The sequence below is a fragment of the Mustela nigripes genome, chromosome 2 (genome assembly GCF_022355385.1).
Source record: "Mustela nigripes isolate SB6536 chromosome 2, MUSNIG.SB6536, whole genome shotgun sequence".
Taxonomy (NCBI): domain Eukaryota; kingdom Metazoa; phylum Chordata; class Mammalia; order Carnivora; family Mustelidae; genus Mustela; species Mustela nigripes.
This window is the reverse complement of record NC_081558.1, coordinates 124,040,978-124,055,233: the sequence shown is the minus strand read 5'-3', so window position 1 is coordinate 124,055,233 and position 14,256 is coordinate 124,040,978. Positions and strand designations below refer to the sequence as shown.

Below are 14,256 nucleotides of genomic sequence, written 5' to 3'. Positions count from 1 at the left end.
AGAAAAGAAAAGAAATTTAAATAAAAAGCACAAGGAGATATCACTACATACATAAGCACCAGAATGGAGAAAATCTAATGCTGGCAAGAAAGTAGAACAATCAGAATTCTGACAGACTGTTGGTCCAAGCGTAAAACAATTCAACCATTTTTTTAAAAGTTCTGGCAGTTTCTTATAGAACTAAACATATACCTACCCCATAACCAAATAATTTCATACCTAAGTGTTTAGTCAAGAGAAAAGAAAACACATACACACAAAGACATTTGTGTTTGTTCATGGCAGGTTTATTCGTAATAGCCCAAACTGGAAAGAGCTCAGGCATCCATCAAAAAGACAAAAAAAAAAAAAAAAAAAACGAGAAACAACTGTGGCATAAACAATGGGAAAATAATTAGCAATAGAATACCTAATGACGGAATGACACGGAGCAACAGAAAGGCATGAAATACACATGACATGGATGAATCTCCAAAATATTACGCTGGGTGAAAGAATTTACAAAAACGAGTACATCCTGGAGCATGCGGGAACTTTCTGTGGTGACGGTCATATTCCATACCTTGATAAGGGTCTGGATTGCAGCAGTGGTGTGTGCATTCATCAGAACTCTGAGTGGTTCACTCCAGATCCGTGCAGTTCAGTGTATATAAATTTTACCTCAAAAGAGAAAATGATTAAACAAATACTGACCTGAATTTAACTGGAGAGATTAGGACAGACTCTACTGATGCCTGCAACTTAGTTTAAAATGTATCCAAACATAAGATGTATTGATCAGAGGATAGGGGATGGACAGATGGCAAGATGTGCATTAAAGCAAATAAGACAAAACAGAATCTAGGTGGTTTAAACTTAGAATTCTTTCAACTTTTCTATATGTTAGAAAATATTCATAATAAAATGCTGGGCAGGGGAGAGAGTAAAAGATAAGGAATTGGAGGCAGTGAGAGCAGACAATTCACTCAAAAGAGTTTTGTTTTAAAGAGGAACAGAGAGGGGTGTCTGGGTAGTGGTGTCCATTAAGCGCCCAACTCTTGGTTTCAGCTCAGGTCCTAATCTCAGAGTTGTGGGATCAAGCCCCGAGTCGGGCTCCGCTCTCTGCCCGAAGTCTGCTTAAGATTCTTTTTCTCCCTCGCTCTGTGCCCCTCTCCTGCCCTCACCCTCTCTAAAATAAATGAATCTTTAAAAAAAAAAAAAAAGAGGAACAGAGAGGTAGGGCAAAGCTGGTGAGAGACAAAGGATTAAAAGGTGTCTCTTTAAAGAGGAGACGTATCACAGAATACTTGAATAGTAAGAATGACCCAGCAAAACGAGTAAGGAGGATGAAGCCAGTGGGAGAATCCTGATTGGAAACCACGTTCTGAACAGACAAGAGCACAAGACGTGGTTGAACAGGGCTAAGGGGACCTCCCAGGAGCACACACAGCTCATTCACGGCAAAGAGCGGGCCTTCGGGGGACAGAATTATGTGTGAAGACAGAAGGATTTGGCAGTGGGGAGAGGAGGTGCTGCTCTTCTGATTGCTTCTAGTTTCCTAGTGAAGTAAGCAGCAGAATCATTAGAAGATAGAGAGACAAGAGGAGATATTAGAGGTTTGAGCACAGAGGCAAAGGTGTGAAATAGCCACTTGGGAGAGGGAGAGAATGAATTTACTGGGAAATGTTGTAGGATGGCCAGAGAGTGCTGCATATCACTGGAGAGGGTGGACTGGTCATTTTAATGTCATCAGGGGAGAGTGTGTGTGTGTGTGTGTGTGTGTTTCCCAGGTACACTCAGCTGTTTGGAAGAGGAGTGCAATTTTTGCCAGGATTGGGTTTTGCAGGAGAGTAAGGCAGAGGGAGGAGAGGGGCAACACACTGATCATAGACAAAAAGGTGAGAAGGGGAAAGGCAGAACACAAGGATCCCTGATGGAAAGCAAAAAGGTAGCCATCAAGGGCTAGAGGTAAAAATCAATCTGGGGATATCAGAAGTGAGCAGAAAAACTGGTAAAGTGTAGAGCTGGGATTTGAACCCACATGTCTGACTCCTGTGTCCACTCTCCTAACTGTAACACTCTCCAGCATCTTCAGCCCTGTGGCCTCTATAACTCTCTGCACTTAGTGTATGAACCAATTTGGTCTAAGAGTCTTACAGACCATTTGCCCTCATTTGCTGAAACATAGTTTCTATAGAAATGTTCTTCCTTTTCTTTTTTTTTTTTTTTAAGATTTTTATTTATTGGATAGACAGAGATCACAAGTAGGCAGAGAAGCAGGCAGAGAGAGAGAGGAAGGGAAGCAGGCTCCCAGCTGAGCAGAGAGCCCAATGCAGGGCTCGATCCCAGGACCGTGGGATCATGACCTGAGCCGAAGGCAGAGGCTTTAACCCACTAAGCCACCCAGGCGCCCCAGAAATGTTCTTTATTTTCATGGAATGGGAAATACAAGACAAAGAGTTGGTATGATTTTCCATCCCGACTATTGACTGGGAGATAAAAATTTATTCTCCTGTCTCTTAACACATGCCTTCTGGTCTAATATTTCCCACTCCTAAGGAGAATGAGATGCTATTTGGAACAAAATAAATAGAACATTAGAAGGATTTGAAGAAACTAGACTCGAAGTAATTATTTCAAAAGAAGTTATTTTAAAAACATTTAAGCCCTGGGGCGCCTGAGTGACTCAGTCAGTTAAGTATCTGACTCTTGCTTTCAGCTCAGGTCATGATCTCAGGGTTATGGGATGGAGCTTGGATCGGATTCCACGCTCAGTGGGGAGTCTGCTAGGGTTTCTCTCTCCCTCCCCTCTGCAACTCCCCCTACTCATACCTGCACACACTCTCTCAAATCAATAAACAAAATCTTTTTAAAAATTTAAGTCCCCTCACTCTCAAGGAAAAAAAAAAAAAAGATGCTGTGACTCCTTCAGGCATTCAGAATTTTAGATGGACTGCTAACTGGAATTTTGAGAGACTGTTTTAAGGTCCCACACACTCACTAGCATTTAAGCACTACAGGGAAAAGTCCAGATTCCCTAGCCTGGCCTTCCGCTATTCAAGCCCAGCATTTACCACCTCCCCTCCCCTGCACAAACATCATGTCCCAGGCAGGTGAACACCCCTTCTGCCTACAAGACCCCTCCAGCCTCACCTCTGAGCTTCTGTTCTTCCTGCTCCCTCTACCCAGTTCACCCCCCTCCAGCCTCACCTCTGAGCTTCTGTTCTTCCTGCTCCCTCTACCCAGTTCACCCCTTCCACCTGCCCAACCTCTGCCCATGCACATCCTCTCACCCTTCAGGTTCCAGCTCAAACACAGACTCCACGCCACACGGGGACCACAGCCCTCTGGGACAGCCAACGCTCTACATTTGATCTCTTCAGATGTCTATCTAGTCGTATCCTTAGCAGAGCTATTGGGTACCTATAGAATCTATCTCCTTCCCGAGAATCATCTAGTATCCCAACCTGGAACGCTCCATAATTTATCTTGTATTGGACTCTGAATGCCTCACACTGTGCCTGGCATACTAATGAACCAATAAACATCTGTTGACGGGACAAGTAAACATTTTAGAGCCTCTAATCAGGAAAAGTTCTACACAATGGTAGGTGTGTCTATTTTAAGCTCAGCATTCTGTGCCTGATGGTAAATTAACTCAGAGGTCCAGATTTCTGAATTGTGGGCTATTGCCAAATCATTGTTCAAAAAGTTTACCCCAGGGGTGCCTGGGTGGCTCAGTGGGTTAAAGCCTCTGCCTTCGGCTCAGGTCATGATCCCAGGGTCCTGGGATGGAGCCCCGAATCGGGCTCTCTGCTCAGCAGGGACCCTGTTTCCTCCTCTCTCTCTGCCTGCCTCTCTGCCTACTTGTGATCTCTGCCTATCAAATAAATAAATAAAATCTTAAAAAAAAAGTTTACCCCAACTTAAACGTCCATCGCGAGGTTCTAACTATGTATGTACCTCACCTGTATAATAGCATTGTCCAACAGATGCAATGCGTGAACCAAAAATGTGAAAACCACATAGGTCATTTTAAATTTTCTAGCAGTCACATTAAAAGGTAAAAGAAACAACTGAAAATAATTTAATGACATTTCATTTAACTGAATTTGTCCAACAATACAAGGTAATTTCAACATCTGATTCATATGAAAGTTATTAAGGAAATGTTTTACATTTCTTTTGTTCCCAATCTTTGAAATCCAATGCACATTTTACACTCAGAACAGACTTCGGTTTGGACTGGCCACATTTCCAGTGCTTTACAGCCACACGTATCTGTACCAAACTGGACAGCACAGATCTGGAATATCCTGAAGGACAGAGGCTGCTTCTTTTCAGCCCCATGGTCTCCACAGTGATTTCAGTACCACAAGCATGTAAACTCAAGTGTGTAAAAGGACCATGCTGGAACAGCATGGACCAGGCTTGCAAGCTGGCAAGGACCAGGCTTGCAGCATAAAGGGTTCAACAGCTGCCAGCTACCGCTCCTTTACGTGCAACAGATGCTTAAGAAATGCCTCTGGGGGGGAAAAAAAAAGAAATGCCTCTGGGATTGAACTTCCCAGGTGGAACGGTGCTACCTTATTAAGGCCATCAGGCTACTCCCCAAGGACCCCTGTGACCCTAATGTGATCTCCTGGCACCTTTTCATAGTATAAGAATATTTTACTCACCAACAAACTATGAACGACATGGAAATAATAGCTTCTTAAATGAATAGTATCCTGGTCTTCATCGGGCCCCCATGAGTTTAGTTTCTAGCAAATGTCTAGGGTTCATTGACCCCTGATGAATTCATGAAAGTGGATTTCTGAAGCTGCAAAGGTGAAGAAAATATTCAGGAAGCTAAAACCATGGAGGAGTCGATCTAAACTGGCAGGGCAGACCGACCCAACCCTGTGTTCCTGCATCAGAGATTAGTAAAGCAACTGAGTGACCAAAGCAGTTACGCAGGTCTTGAATTTTGAAGGAATTAGAATAGGGTAAACAAGTAAGAATCCTAAAAATAACCTAACATAATTAAACACTATTTAAGAATTCAAAAGGCATTTCAGAATCTCTTAAGCATCAAAGCAACATTATCATCATAAATTTATATTGGATGGCACCATAAAACTTGTTAATTTAAGCATTCATGTTGCCTGAGCTTCTGTGATATTTGATTACATACTCAAAATGCAAATGAACAAGTCTATTATATAGATACACACATAGATAACACATACATAATACAAAGCTCGACCTGACAAAATTTCGACGAGAATAGGTATCACGGGAATTTCCCTAGCATTCTGGGGTCAAGAGAATACATCATACAACACATGCATTGCCTTGTGGTGATGTCTCCTGCTAATTCACTCCCTTTATTAGTAGGTCATCATTGCATAAAATCTTCTCTCCTCTGTCCACTCATTCTTTGCGCCTTGTATGTTCACTCACAGCACCCATGCAGTCGTTCACCAAATTGTTGTGAGTGCACATTTCCAGCAGAATGCTAAGCCCCCAGCGCACAACAGAGAATGAGTCAGTGTGGTCTTGGCCCTGGGGAAGCTTACTGTTGAATTCTCACTGCTTATTCTGCTTTTCCATTGTTAGCCTCCCTCCGAGAAGCCCAAGGCTGCAGGCCAGGGCAGAGGTACCCACTAACAGGAATCTGGCTGGAGTTTTACGGACTCCGTACCATAAATCAGGCTGTCTGGTGAATTTCCTTCCTTAGAATGTGGTCATCTGTGTTCAACACAGACTGACTTTCCAAATTAGTTATGTTGAAATGGTCTATCTGCACTGAGTATCTTCCCCCTTTTTCCTTAAGAGCAAATTATTTTCCATTGGTAATTCCTGCTGCTTGGGCTTTTTTTTTCGTTTTTGTTTTTGTTTTCATTACATAAAAACCTGGGTGCCCCCAAGTGGCTAAAGCTTCTCTCACACTGACCGACCGTACAAAATGCAGCACCCCAGAAAAATCTCACAACCATAATATTAACCCAAGTGAATTTATACCTCAGGAAAGAAATCTAAAGTATATTTGCTTATGTTATAATTTATTTGATGTCAACATGCCTGGAAAATAAAATTAAGGACATTTTTCCCTTTTTAATGTTCGCGGTATGGCATTCATGTTCATGGTGTTTAACGTTCACCAGGTGGTGTGTATGGGGGGGGGGGCAGTTCCAGGATAAACAGGGGGGGCTGATGCGGGCTGAGGGCAAACACCTTCTATGAAGCAGCAAATTCACGGTGCCTGGTTACTCATTTGGGAAAAGGGTCTCTTCTCTAATTAGCTAACAAAATTCCGATAATACAAGAATTAATTTGGATTTAGAAAAAGAGAAAAAGATTTTTTTTTTTTTAGAAAACCTGTTATGACCATCAGTGTGAAGAACTGTGGTTGTGACTGCATCTGCACTTTCTCTTTGCAAGAACTAAAGGCAGGATACGTGGACCTGTAAACCGAGGAGATGCCTGATAGACAGAAGCAGGAGGATCCGTTTACCCGCCACCGCGGAGAAACCAGGCCGGGTCCACAGGCTGACAAGGCTGGCCGGGGCGGTGGCAGGCATGAACTTTCTCGTCATACCCAAGAGTCCCAGATCACTCACAGCTGAATTCATTCAGTCAGCACGTCAATAAACCACACAGCTCGCCTCTGGTTTTCTAACAGTCTGTCGCTCATTAACTCCCCAAATGAAAACCAAAACCAACGGACAAAAAACACGCAGCAACAAATAGAACAGAACGACAAACTTCTATTACACATTCTTTGGATTGTTAAAACAGTTTTCATGTCCCCTGAACGCTGACTCAGGAAAGTACTGTCTAAACGACGACCGAACTCAGTTCAGGCCTAGACAAAATAGCTTTGACACATTCGCTGACCTGGGGTCCTCCGGGTCTACAAAAACACGTCACGGCTGAAGACGCTCACACTCATTAGAATTCCATTTCAATACTTCAGCTGCCAAGTCCAGTGATCTGTCTGCGCTTAAATTCTCTGTGGCCGTTACAGGGGTTGGCTGGCATCCATTCATAAGACTACTTGTTTGAATTTTCTCTCTCCGTTCCAGGATCTACCGAATTCCTACTCTCTGCTGGGCACTCTGCTAGGCACTGAGGATTCAAAAATGAGTAAGGCAGTCCTCAAAAAGCTTGCAGACCCATGGAAGAGGCAGTCTAGGCAGGCCAACAACAAACATATACTGGGCCCCAGCACAGCTGTGCACGAAAGGAGGGGACAGAAGTGGTTCAGCATGCAGGACAATGGGTGGTCAGGGAAGATTCCAGAACTGCATACGATGTTTCTATGTAGAAGTGGACGAGGGAGGAAGGGCATCTTAGAGAGCCCCAAAGCTGCAGAGGACACAGTATATATTTGCTCTGGTAGTGAAACTCCTGGGCCGGGGCCGAGAGAGAGAGAGAGAGAGAGAGAGAGAGAGAGAGAGGGAGGATGTGTGTGTGAAGTCACATGACTGCCTCGTTGCAAAAGGTCTTGCTTTGGCCCAAATGTTTAAACATCCCCCCCAAAACTCCTAGGCTGAAATCATAACCACCAAAGATAATGAAGTTAGGAGACAGGACTTGGGGAAGTTCTTATGTCCCACACTTTGTTCTAGATCCTTCATCTATGAGGCTACAAATCTTTATCAGCGCTATGTACCAGACGCAGTACTAGACATGGTACTGGGGAGAGGGGCAGCAAATGAATCAAGACATCTGCTCTACCAGGGCCGGCATCATGAACAGCAGCAGGGTTGGGGGGAGGCCGCAATGATGGACATCTAACACAGAGCCCAGCAGAAACAGCAGAGCACGGGATGCAGGCAGGGCTCTCTTTCCGAGAGACAGTCGGGGAAGGCCTCTCCGATAGATGGTGATTAAGGAGAGAATAAGAAGGAAGGGAGGATGCAAACCGCACCGCAGCAGAAACCCTTCAATTCCTAGCTCACTAACTGCAGCAACACTCACTGCACTTCCCAGAACCTATGTCCGCTTCTTGAAAGACCCCAGTAACTCGGCTCCTATCCGCTCTTACACCAACCCCTAGGAAGACCTGGGTTTCTCATGGGATGCTCAGATGTGTTCTCCAGATCTGTGTTCCCTTCCCTTCTGCAAATTCACACTTCTGGGATCTCCACACATGGGGTCTTAGAGCTCCCGCAGCTTCGTGCCTCCTGGCCTAGCAGGGATCTTACCCATCCCTCCCCCGACCTGACCACAAGGTTTCCAACAAAGTCACATTGGACACTAGCCGGCCACCGAGGAAAGTTCGATAAATATTTGTTGAACAAATGAATGAAAGCCCCGATTCTGAATTACATCGGAGGGAAAAATATACTTAAATTTGGTAGAAAATCCCATAATGAAGGCCTTATGTGTAGTCTTTTCACAAAATTAAGCTCAACTGTTTGCAGCTCTGCCCTTACCAAGTCAGCAACTTCTGTTTTGAAGTGAATTGAAATCAGATAACCGAACTAAGTCTTCCAAACTCTTCACTGTCTTAAGATATTCACATCTATACTTAATATAAAAAAATATAGCAGTTCTGGAATTAGTGGTGATTAATTCAAAGCTTTGTGAATATACTAAAAACCACTGAATTGTACACTACAAAGGTGAACTTTATAGTGTGTCAGTCATATCTCAATAGAGATTAGAGCTCTCAATAGAGCCATTATTTTTAAAAAGAATATAGAGAACTTTTCCAATAAAAGATTAATGAGCATCTGAGTCGCATCAGGAAAAACAAATCTGCAGTGCTACTAATTTTTCCTTTAGTTACAAAGCTATTTTTAATTCAAATAAAGAATGAAAGGCGCCATTTACATCTCTATATACAGAAGACGGAAAAGGTGCAGATGAGAAAAATGATCTGTGCAATTCAAAAATTAGACATCTTGCCATAATAGTTTAAAAACAAATTTTAAGTTCTGTTCATTTTGATAAGCTGATGAGCCTCATATCCCTTTCCTTAGTTAATGAAAACATCAAGTCTTAATGATCTACAGAAAAGAGAGAGGGAAAAAAAAGCAGAAAAATAATTAAAGTGCACAATACGAGGCTCTGACTAGCTACCAATGATAGATCAGTCCACCTTCCTCCAAAACATTGGAAATTAGAAAACATGGATTTGTTTTCAGCCCTGCTCTCTCTAGATGACAACCAAATCATGGTATGTGATGGCTTTGGGATGTGTCAGATTGGCTAGCCGAAACTCCAGGTCCCAGAATTACCTTTCTCGTATGTTTTCAGCACGGATTGGCAGCAAGGAACATTCTCTCCCCAGCGCTGAGCGCCGAGCACTGGAGGAAAGAAGGGAGGCAGCGGCCTTTTGCAGTATACACACACCTTTCCCCAGTTATTCAATCACATACTAGTTTATTTGCTAATATAATGCTGCTATGAAGGGATCTTGCAGCTGTAATTAAGGCATGTCATCAGCTGACTTTAGTCAAAAGAAAGATTATGATGCTGAATAAGACTGAGGGAATGAGCTGGGAGCTCTTTTGTTTTTTGTTTTTTGGTTTTTTTTTGAGATTTTACTTATTTGACAGAAAGAGATCACAAGTAGGCAGAGAGGCAGGCAGAGAGAGAAAGAGAGAGAGGAGGAAGCAGGCTCCCTGCCCAGCAGAGAGCCAGATGCAGGACTCAATCCCAGGACCCCGAGATCATGACCCGAGCTGAAGACTCAGGCTTAACCCACTGAGCCACCCAGGCACCCCAAGCTGGGAGCTCTTTTAAAAAAGGCTTATACCCTGCAGGAATTCAGAGACTCCAAGCTTCAGCTCCTGTTCCTGAAGATCCAGTCTGCTTACGACAGACTCTTCTTGACTGCCTGAATTTCAAAATCCTTATGGATTTCAAACATGCTTTGCAAGCCCCACAACTGAGCAGCGAATTCCTTGGAATAAATCCTTTAATCCATATAGCTGACTAGCTCTGCCTCTATGGTAAACCCTGACTGGTTCATGACACTGGAGTGACTACTATTGAGAAGACGGAGGACGACTGCTTGGCATGGACTCATCCAGAAAGAACTACAGAATCTTACTCTTCCATGAGCCCCCTCCCAATCTCTTGCAATAATGACCAGGAGAACAGAAGATCGGGGGTGAGTCCATTTTTCAAAAGATGAGATTTATAACAATTTAGGGATGGAGTGAATTGAACACAATGCCACAGCTAGGACACCGTGCTTCAGCTCTGGCTGATGAGATGTACATGCAAGAGTGACAGAAATCTGGTGTAGGTCCTTGGGACACAGCAGGCCTTTCTTCCCCCTCTTCAGCCTCTCCCTGCTCTGTAAATGGGAGGTTTGGAGCTCCAGCAGCCATCCTCGACAAGCACCACAACCTGGAGAGGGCAGACTGAAGAGCTGGATAGAGCCACCGGCTGGGGGGACCTGCAACCATCATGCCAGGTCACAACTGCCTACTTCCAAACTGCTTTTTACATGACAAGCAAAGCCACCATTGGGGGCGGGGGAGGGTCTCTGATACCTGTAGCTAAACACAATACCTAACTCATCCAAGGAATTTTTTCTCTAATTTTCCTATTCCCATAGCAGTCAACTAACACACCCATGTCGACGAATTATAAGGACTAGCCATATTTAATCCCACCCACTGCTGTGTGCATGGGGACACACTGAGTGTTTAAGAGGATTAGAGCAGACAGCTACAGTAGAAGTCCATCCTAATCTCTTCATGCGTCTACGCTTGGGCAAAAGAATATGAGAACATTTTTGCAGTCTGCAATAAATGTCTTCCCAAAGCCACTAACTTGGATTCCCATGGAGTAGAATTTCATATGGCAAGCCTGTGGTCGCATCCAAATTCACTCATTCGACAGATTTGTGATGTAGAAAATTCACTCTGCTATCCCTTTAGATAGGCTGTCTTTTCATGGTGAAGTCCTCTAATTTCACCCTAACCAACAACCCCTGAACACGTCTGGGTAGATTTTTTGCTGAATGCACACTGCACAGTCACCTCAAAGCCTATAATTCAGTTCAGTCACACCGGGCTTTCTGGATGCTCAAGAACAGAACCACCAAGGGTGCCACACACTTTTGGTGGTAACCTTGCCTGCTCAAGCTCCCCTGGGTCCCTGGGTCAATCTATCATGAAGAAGAAATTGCCTGACACACAAGGTCGCTGACAACTATGAGAGAAAAAAAATACCAGGCCTGTGACCAAGGGGAAAATGAAGTGATTAATATAGAAAACAGTAAGAAACATCAAACAGGAAAAAATTGACCTTTCCCTTTAGCTTAAAGTAAGTTTGTTTACTCCTCGAACGGACTCTAAAAGGCCAGATCAAAGAATCGACCTGGTGCAAAAGTGCCATATGTCTTCCTGACCCTGGGTCATTTATGATAACTGCAGAGTCTCTGACTCTTTTTCTTAGAGGGAGGAAGGGGGCCAGTGAGCATAATCATAACTCTGAAGAGATACACTTGGGAAACTGCACGCGTGAACACAATGGGCCAAACGGTTCCCAGCATGCGCCTCAGCTCCTTTGTGCCATTTCCTTCTGTCAGAGTTCCCTGGACACTCCTCCCTGCCCGGTTCTTGGACCCCGGACCGCTGACCCCATTCCTGAATACTGGTGCTCCCTGGGATTCTGAGCTCTACCTGTCAACGTCTCTCATCCCACCTCCTCATGGGAGGAGCGCCCCAGACCCGGCCTCACCAACTTTCTGACTCGCAATACCACCACTGCTCTCCTCTCTTTCTCCCAAATGCCTCCAACCCACTCAACTATTGTTCCACAGGCATCTATTTTATCTAGTTCAAAACTGAACAGGATCAAAATCTGCCTTGCCTCTGGATTCCATCCTCCCTCCCTTTCCCACAGCCCCGCCACATACATGCCACAACCCTACCCCACCCTCCGCCATATCCCATATCTCAGTTCCTGGCTCCACCATGCACCCAGGGGCCATGCCTGCCCTTATTTTTCTACTCAGAGTAGTGGAGGCTGGAGGACCCACAAATGAAATTCACCTACTCTGGGAGTGCAGATGGATCAGGGGGCCTGTGGCCTTCAGCCATTCATCTCCACCAGCTAATCTGCAAAAGGGGAAGAGGGCCTTCAGACAGAGAGACCTCTGTGACTTCTAGGGGCCTAGGAGAGGGCAAAGAGGCTGTTTCAGGGCCCAGCTCCACAGCAATGGAGACTGGCAGTCAGCAGCTTTGGGAAGGCATGGAGAAAGCTGTCTGCCCCCTAGCCTCTGTGAGTCAAGGAAGAACAGCCCGGCAATGTCAGGCTCCTGGACACAAATGCATGCAAGGTGTCTGAGGTACACACCAGGTTCCCATATCTTTCTAGTGCCTCCTCCCTCAGATTTGCAAATTTAGGAAAATAAGGCCAGCAGGTCCATCGTTGGCATGGATCCCATCCTATGGGATCCCATAGCCATGGCGGGGGCAGGCCTCGTCCTTAAATCCCTTTTAACCCATGGTCATCAACCAAGAAGACAAAGCAGAAGACTGCCAAAGGCTCCACAAGCCAGGAAAGAGGTCTCTCAGACTCCAGGAGCACCTGGAGGAGACTTTGAGTAAAAGTCCTACATAGCCACATTTGAATGCAGACCAGTAAATTCTCTGTTACCTCTATTAACCAGACTTCATTTGAATCCTCATGTTGACAGAGTCTGAAGGCATTCTCCAAGTCTGTCTTCTAACTTTCACCCCTACTATAACTCAGATAAACTTTTTTTCCCCACACCCTCTTTCAAAATATTTCTACAGATGGCAATCAAGGTGATCTTCTACAACTGTAATTCCCATAGTGTCCAGGCTGGCTCCTCCCGGCTCCTTAGAACTGATCAGTAAGTTTTCAAAAATTTTATGACTCAGCTGTTAAACATAGCAATTATGAAATCTTAAATTACATACAAAAAACTTACAGTAAAATAAATCATATTAAATCCACAGATAATAAGTATTCAAAATTCATCACTTTTTTACTACTTTAATACATTTTTACTAATATCTACGTCCTTGAGGTTGTTTAGGTCCATTTTATACTGTGAAATGTGCTACTAGGTGTCTATTCCCTATAACCTGAAGTTGACTGTAATGGGAGTGTTTTCACCTAGAAGTTGACAACCCCTATAAGTTATAGTCTGATTTTTGTTTTGTTGATCCTCTGGGCTTAAAATGATGGAGAAAATGTCCATAAAATATTTGGTAGGTATTTTGTGAATAAAATGAAAAGTTGAGGAAATAATTCTTCTAATACCAACCAGTTTACGAAGATGCTTCATGAACAAATGAAGTTCTGGGACACGCCTTCATCATTTCACTTTGATCTTACTCCATGCTCTAACAAGAAAACATCAACTACCCTCTTTCATTAGTTGTAACCACAGGTTGGCTATAAACACAAGAGTTCAGCAAAAACCAAGAGAAACCTGTCAGAATCAAGGAGCTATATGGCCTTTACAATAAAGAAAATCGTATTTTTTATTATTTATGTATAAATTGTGTGCTACACATCCTTTACATCAGGAAACTATATGACCGACACGTATATGTATAGATACACATTTATTTTTCTGGAAAGTTGGTTGTTAAACATTTACCACATAAATCTGCATAAATCTGACTAGGCATTTCCTTTGTTTCAAATCCTTCCATAGCTCTCTACGTCCACCTCTCTACGTCCATGCTCTGCTTCAAATCCTCTCAGACTCACCTCATACTCCCGCCATTGCGATGGCAGCCAGTCCCGTGAAGAATCTGACCAGCTTCATATATGGACAGCCTGACGGCCTCTCCAGCCCACGCTGCCCCACACTGCTTCTTGAGGTGCCCATGGGGACCCACCTGGCAGTCAGGTATGCCCAATCTGAAAAAGCAGAGCTGCCTCCAATCAGTGGGAGATGAGAAACAGATAAAAGCTTCTCCCTTCACCCACCCCCGGTGAGCTGTGCTGAGAGACATTTCATAAGACTTCTCTTCAGATCCCCTGGAATCAAGCAAACCAGTTGCTTGTTAATGGCCAACTCAATCACTCCTGCTTCCCAGTGGGACTCTTCCTGGGCCTTCACTCCGGCTCCCAGATAGCATTCCCTAGTAAACCACCTCACACGAGACTTTCCCATAGGATAGAGTCCACACTCCTTATCTGAGCAGTAATGACCTTTGGAAACTGGGCCTCTAGCTAGCGTGTCATACCCTGGTCACAAGAGAATGGGCATACTCTTTCCCATCCCTGTGGCGTGGCTTTGCTCATCCCTGCTCCCTGCTTATAATTCTGGGGTGTGCA

The 14,256-nt window shown here is 44.2% G+C and overlaps 1 protein-coding gene across 5 annotated transcripts in view; it reads right to left on the bottom strand.

Annotated features, from left to right (window-relative positions):
- The window catches only part of PLD1 (phospholipase D1), a 199,794-nt gene that overhangs the window by 169,653 nt on the left and 15,885 nt on the right, over positions 1-14,256 (bottom strand). For 2 of the 5 annotated variants that reach the window (XM_059391547.1, XM_059391548.1), the window contains exon 1: positions 13,684-13,771. The exons of 1 other annotated variant lie outside the window; for it this stretch is intronic. In XM_059391547.1, the coding sequence (XP_059247530.1) occupies positions 13,684-13,688 (5 nt within the window). In that variant the 5' untranslated portion in view covers positions 13,689-13,771. Of the gene's footprint in view, positions 1-13,683; positions 13,772-14,256 lie in introns of those variants that run through there. 2 more of the 5 variants (XM_059391543.1, XM_059391546.1) reach the window with 2 other exon arrangements.